General features: G+C 40.1%; 1 protein-coding gene across 1 annotated transcript in view; it reads left to right on the top strand.

Annotated features, from left to right (window-relative positions):
* Positions 1-1994: 1994 nt before the first annotated feature.
* The window catches only part of AGBL4 (ATP/GTP binding protein-like 4), a gene marked incomplete at its 3' end in the record, with an annotated part of 84998 nt that continues 80646 nt past the window's right edge, over positions 1995-6346 (top strand). The window contains exons 1-2 of the mRNA XM_008589367.1: positions 1995-2052; positions 3188-3277. Of these exons, the coding sequence (XP_008587589.1) occupies positions 1995-2052; positions 3188-3277 (148 nt within the window). The remainder of the gene's footprint in view (positions 2053-3187; positions 3278-6346) is intronic.

Raw genomic sequence — 6346 nt, 5'->3', positions numbered from 1 at the left:
TGCCAACCTCTGTGAGCTCTTCCATTTTACCATCCCTTCCAGATTGTTCTTGGTCTCAGTGTTTGCATTCTGTTCCACCCTGGCTTTGTTCAAGCATGCTTTCTTCTTCATCTCTGCGGCCTCCACCAAGAGTATGTTTAATTGGCTCTGCATGGAATCTGGGGATTTGATGACAGGAGGGGGTGGGGTGGGTCCCATGTTGCACTACCTCAGAGCTGCTACATTACTTTAAATTGATTTTGCAAATGAAAGCTAAAAGCTAAGCAAAGGCGACCCATCCATTTTGCCTAAAGATGATTATAATGCTCTTTTACGGCCTCCTAAATGACAAAGCAATTTGTTACCTGCCTGCATCAACATTTGCTTATATTAGCACCCAAGATGCTTGATTTTTATTAGCCCCACGTTATCATTTTATGAAGACGCAGGGGCTCAGTAAAATTAGTGTGCAAATAGAATGCCCATTTTGCATTTCCCTGTGGTCAGCAGAAACTCGGAATGCAATTGAGTTGATACCAGGTCAGGGGAGACATCCATAAAGTCAGCCTTCACCGAGGGCCTCGGTAATGCCATTTATCATTTCTGGACTGCTGGGATTGATGAGGTCAGTGTTAGACAGACAGTGTTTTAAAAAAGGGTTTGGTGGTTTTTTGTTTTGTTTTGTTTTTCAAGTGGAAAAGCAATATAAATACTAAGACAGTAGCACAATTTTCATCAGCAAAAAGGGATGATCTCTAACTCTCTTGTGTGGATCAAAAATAGAAATGTAGCAGATGTGGGGTCTTCTACTGTTGTTAGTGGATCCAGAAGGAGACAAATAGGGTAGTGAAAGGGGCACTGGCTGGGACCAGGTGCTTGACTAGCTGCATGACCTTGGACATGCCCCTTCCTTCTGGGAGCCTCAGTTCCCTCTCCTATAAAATGGGGTTAAAACTGTCCACCTCACAGAGGCATGATGAAGATTAAATGAGATGATACATGTCTAAATTTCTTTATAAACCATGATCTATACAAGTAGTTTTTATTAATCTAACAGCTGGTTTCTGAGCACCTACTCCATGCACGGTCCTGGGAAAAACATTAGAGATACACCCAAGAAAGTCATAGTTTCTCTTTTGTGGAGCTTACACTCAGTCCAGGAAACATTCAGGTATCTAACTCCTCTGTTAACCCATCAACTTCTTCAGGGCAGGTGAACCTTCTCCCTCTCCCTTTGTTTCTAAAGGTGCCTAGCACCGAGCTGAGCACAGAGGGAGTTCTTAAGAAAAAGTATATCGCTCCCATGATATTTCTTGCTGCTTTTCAGGGGAAGCATTGACCACAACCCCTACTGGTCACCCAACAGACCAAATCAATCTCAAGGCTTTAGAACCAGATATAACAGAGTTAATATTTTTACTTTAGTCTCTGACATTGGCACATCAACTGTTGGCGTGATGAACCACATTCAAAATGACCTGTCTACAGCATTTCAGAAAGAGAAAGCCTATTAATTACTTCTATACCCCTTCTCTCCAGGTCATTCTCTAACTGAGAAGGAATCCTTCAGTCCAGCTTCTCTCAATGTTTCTTCCGAGATTTCCTTTAAGTCATTGTAATGCTGTGTGTCAATCAGTACTTCTTCTGCCCTGGCTGAATACCCTCCCCCTGCCCCTTCTTTCTGGAAATGTCACTTTTGGTTATTGCTTTTGTATCTTAGCACAATACCTAAACTTCATTATACAAGTTAGACTTCTGTAGAGGCAGAAGGAGCTTGGGTTCTGATTTGGGGCCATATTTGACTACTTTTCTGCATGTATAATAATTTTTTTAATTGCATGCTGGATATTGTGAAATAAATATTGTTTAGTGTCTGGATTTTGTTGTCTTCCTCTAGGAGGGTTGGGCTTTGGATAGCAGGAAGTTAAGTTTCTTTTGCTCAGTTTGATCATTTTGAGACTTATTTGAAAGCTTTGCTAGAGTGGGTCTAGAGTAGTTTGCCTCACCACTAAGACATGGCCCTTCTGAGTTCTTATTCTCCCTGGATGATTGATGAGGACTTCCACTTTGGTGGTGGGAATTCAAATAATTGCCAGCCCTGTGTGACCCCTGAGAACTGTGCAGCTCACAGCTCTCTTGTCAGCTTTTCCCTGACATTGTGGAGATTCACCCTATGCATGCACATCTTAGGGTTCAGCAAAGACTCAGGAGGTCTCCTTTACAGATTTCTGGGACTCTTTTTCCATAGAGCTTCCTCTTCTCTGGAACTTACAGAGTTTCCCTGTAACTACCACCTGCTGAACTTGCATCTCAGTGAGACCTCCGTCCCTGCATTTGTTCTGGATTGGACCATCAGGCAAAAAGCCAGGGCAATTATAGGACACCCCTCATTTGTTTCTCTTCTCTCATGGATTATCTTGCACTGCCTCTTGTCCAATGTCTGAAAATTGTTGTTTTCTACATTTTGTCCAGTTTTCTAGTTGTTTAAGGTGAAAGGGAAACCTGGTCCCTGTTATTTCATTAAGGCCAGTCAAGGGCTTGTATTCTAATCTCAGCTGCTGCCACCATCTATTAGCTGTGTGACCTTGAGCAAGTTAGTTATATAACCTCTCTGAGCCTCAGTTTCTTTCTCTATAAAAGGAGTATTAACTGAATGTTGCTGTAAGGATTTTAAATATGTATACAATGTGCCTGACACAAAAGGAGCTAGTTAAATGGCTGCTGCTACTATTACCATAATATAAATAGCTACTTTTTAAATTCCATCATTTATTGAATGTTTATTGCATGCTATGCAATGTGTAAGCTTGTTTAATTATCACAACAATTCTGTGAAGTATATATTATTATCCTCATTTATAGATTAGAAAACTGGAACTCAGAAAGTGTGCATGACTTGCCTAGGGTTACAATCAGTGAATCTGGGATTCAACTGCATTCATAAGGCTTCCTCAGATAATTATAAATATTACATATTAATATAATATGATAAGTTGCACCAAGAAAAGGGAGTGTAGTCTTTTAATATTGGGTAGCTAGGAACATAATTTATTTAGCTACTAATGGCTGTGTCTTAATGGTTCTAACTTAATGATTTAAAAGATAAAAGTATCCAGTTCATTCCCTGTCCCCCTCCCTCCTACTCGTCAACCCCTAGTTTCAGCCTTCTTTGTTCTTCTTAGCAAACTTCTTTCATTTTATCTTACAGAAAATCTTCGGGAAGGGGCAGAGCAGAAGGTGGTGTTCATCACGGGACGAGTCCACCCAGGGGAAACACCCTCTTCATTTGTGTGCCAAGGTGAGTTGCAAGATCTCATGGGTGTCCTGTACCTACCCTCACCCCCATCCAACTGGGACCTTGTGATGACCTCTGGGACAATGTGGTCATATGCAGAGTCATTATCTTGGATGGGAATTTACTTCTCTTCTTTAAAGAAGTTATACCTGATCTCTATTAGATTTTATTTTAATAAATGTTTATTAACTAGATATGTGTATAAATGAGTGGATGAATGAATTGATGGATAAATGAATAGGTAGGGCTGAATGAAGTTCTCTGGTGTATGCTATGCTGAGGATGTCACCTGCACTTACAGAGTCATCTACACTTCCTAGCTTTACTTGTTTGCAGTGGTTTACAACAGCAAGGAAATCTGGCCCAAGGTCAGTGTGTAAGGACTGAAAATTATCTATTCACTCATTCACGTGATCATTCACTTAAAAACAACTTTTGAAATACTGACCATGAACAAGGAAGCATGCTAGGCATATCAGTGTGTAAGGACTGAAAATTATCTATTCACTCATTCACGCGATCATTCACTTAAAAACAACTTTTGAAATACTGACCATGAACAAGGAAGCATGCTAGGCATTGGACAGCCAGAAGTAAATAAGACAAAATTTCTCTGCTCAAGTATATCTCTTTATAGGTGCATTTTTATTTATCATTAAATATTTAATTCATACAAAATATATTTAATTAGTCTGCTGTACTCAGCAATATAAATTATATTTAGTAAATAAGATATAAATAGTAATATAATGAATGCCCAGTGCTGCGGGTTGAATGTCCCCCAAAAGTTCATGTGTTGGAAGATTGATCCCCACTGTAACAGTGTAAAGAGGGTGGGAAATCAGACTATGAGTGTTTGAAAGGTGGGACCTTTAGGAGGTGATTGGATCATGACAACTGTGCTCTTGTGAATGGATTAATCCATTTGTGGAGTAATGTGTTAATGCTTTAGTGGGTTGTCATGGGAGTGGCACTCATGACTTTATAAGGAGAGCAAGTGAGAACGTTAAAGAGCTCTCGCCATTCTGCCATGTGATACACTGGTCACCATGGGACTCTGCAGGGCCTCCCCACCAAGAAGAAGGCCCTCACTAGATGTGTTCCCTGGACCTTGGACTTCCCAGCCTCCCAAACTATAAGAAATAAGTTTTCTTTCTTTATAAATAACCCAGTTTCAGGTATTCTGTTATAAGCAACAGAAAACGGACTAATACACCCAGGTACCCACCAGCTTAAGAAGCAGAATATTATCTATTCCTTCTGAGTTCTTTGTCTTTCCTATCTCCCCCTTCCACAGGTAATCATCAGCTTGAATTTCGTGTTTGCCATTCTCTAGTTTTCTTAATAGTTTACTATGTATGTAAGGATTCCTAAACAATGTATTTTTTAGTTTGCATGTTTTCAAACTTTATAAAAATGGTATCATTCTGTATGCACTGAGATTTGCTTTCCACCCAGTATCCATACTGGTGAGTATAGTTGTAGTTCAGTTGTTTTTCAGCACTGTATTGTGTCTGTGTCTGTAGCTCAACTTACTTATTTGTTCTCCTGATGATGGATAATAAAGTTGTTTACAGTATTTTTTCTTAAATTTAATGCTGCTGCAAACATTCTTATACATGTCACCTTGTGCACGTGTACAAATACTTTTCTAAGGCGTATAACCTGGGAATGTACTTGCTGGGTTATGGGATGTGTGCAGCTTAAACTTTACTAGATATTTTAAATTTCTTTCCAAAACATACAATTTTCCAGTGCCACCAGCAATTGTATGAGTTCCTACTGTCCCACATTCTTACCAATACTTTTTTACTTTTGCCTATCTAGTCTGTATATTACATGTACAATATGTGATATTACATATGTGCCAAGTGCTGTTCTAAACATTTTAAATATTTTAATTTGTTTTATTTATTTAATTTTTATTAATTTATTTTAATTATATTAATTTTCCATGTCATAGGAACTAATATTAACTGTTTTACATGTGAGAAAACTGAAGTTTGGGAAGTTAAGTAATTTATTTCATTTTGATCTTAAATGACCGTGAAATCAAAGGGATATGGAAAAACCTGTGGAGGTGACATAACTTGAGGGGGCAGCATGCTGTAGAGGAAGAATCTGGTGATTTGGAATCAGGCAATCCTGAGACAAAATACTGGTGCGCCACTTCCTAGCAGTGTGACTTCAGTTTCCTCACACGAAAGTTAGGATAACAGTCCTATCCAGGAAGGCTGTCGTGGAGCTGGCATGAGATAATATAAACACAACACCAGTCCTGTGCCTGGCACACAGCAGGCACTCGACATGTGCCACCTCCTTCTCCATGAGAATCTGAGAAGATCAAGCAGGTAATCTGCTTTGTAAACTCTCAAGCACTATGCAAATAAGTATGAGTTTTATTTTCCCAATTCATATTGTCACAATGCACGATGGCTCCTTCTTTTTGTCAGATGAGGAGACTGACTTTCAGGGAGAGGAAGTGACTTGGCCAAAGCCAGGCAGCTTGTAAGAGATGTGGCTGCAGCTCAGTCACTATAGCTGACTCCTTGGCATTCTCACTTCTGGCCTTTCTCCTTCCCACCACTGTCCTTGCAGTGACCTCTCCCAGGTCCCTCCTGGGTTCACCAGCCCCTTTACCTGCAGCCATCTGTCAGTTATTAAACTTGGCAGCAGATCTGTTCCCCCAGATGACTGGATATAATGCTTTGTCCTTGTTTATAAAAAGACAGTAGCCTTACCACCAATACCTCCATCTCTGGGAGCCCACGAACTCATGCTCACCTCCTGAGTGGACAGTAGACAGAGGGTAGAGTCACCATGGTCACCATTCACTTTACAGACAAGGACTGAGGCAAAGAAAAGTTGAATGGATCTCAGGTGCTCTCTCTGATGACCCCGTTTTCTAAAAAGGGATCTTTGGATGGTGCTGAGTTGATATACTCAATGCTGTTCTGTAGGTTTTAAATAAATATTTATTCCTTGGCAGAGTCTTTCAATGCCTGTCCACTACTTTCTCAAAATAAACCCCAAACTCCTTAGTGTGACATTCACAACCTCCATGTGGCGTGG

This window comes from Galeopterus variegatus, unplaced genomic scaffold, assembly GCF_000696425.1.
Source record: "Galeopterus variegatus unplaced genomic scaffold, G_variegatus-3.0.2 Scaffold5406, whole genome shotgun sequence".
Lineage (NCBI taxonomy): Eukaryota > Metazoa > Chordata > Mammalia > Dermoptera > Cynocephalidae > Galeopterus > Galeopterus variegatus.
The sequence above is the reverse complement of the archived record's forward strand: the minus strand, read 5'-3'. Positions and strand labels throughout refer to the sequence as shown.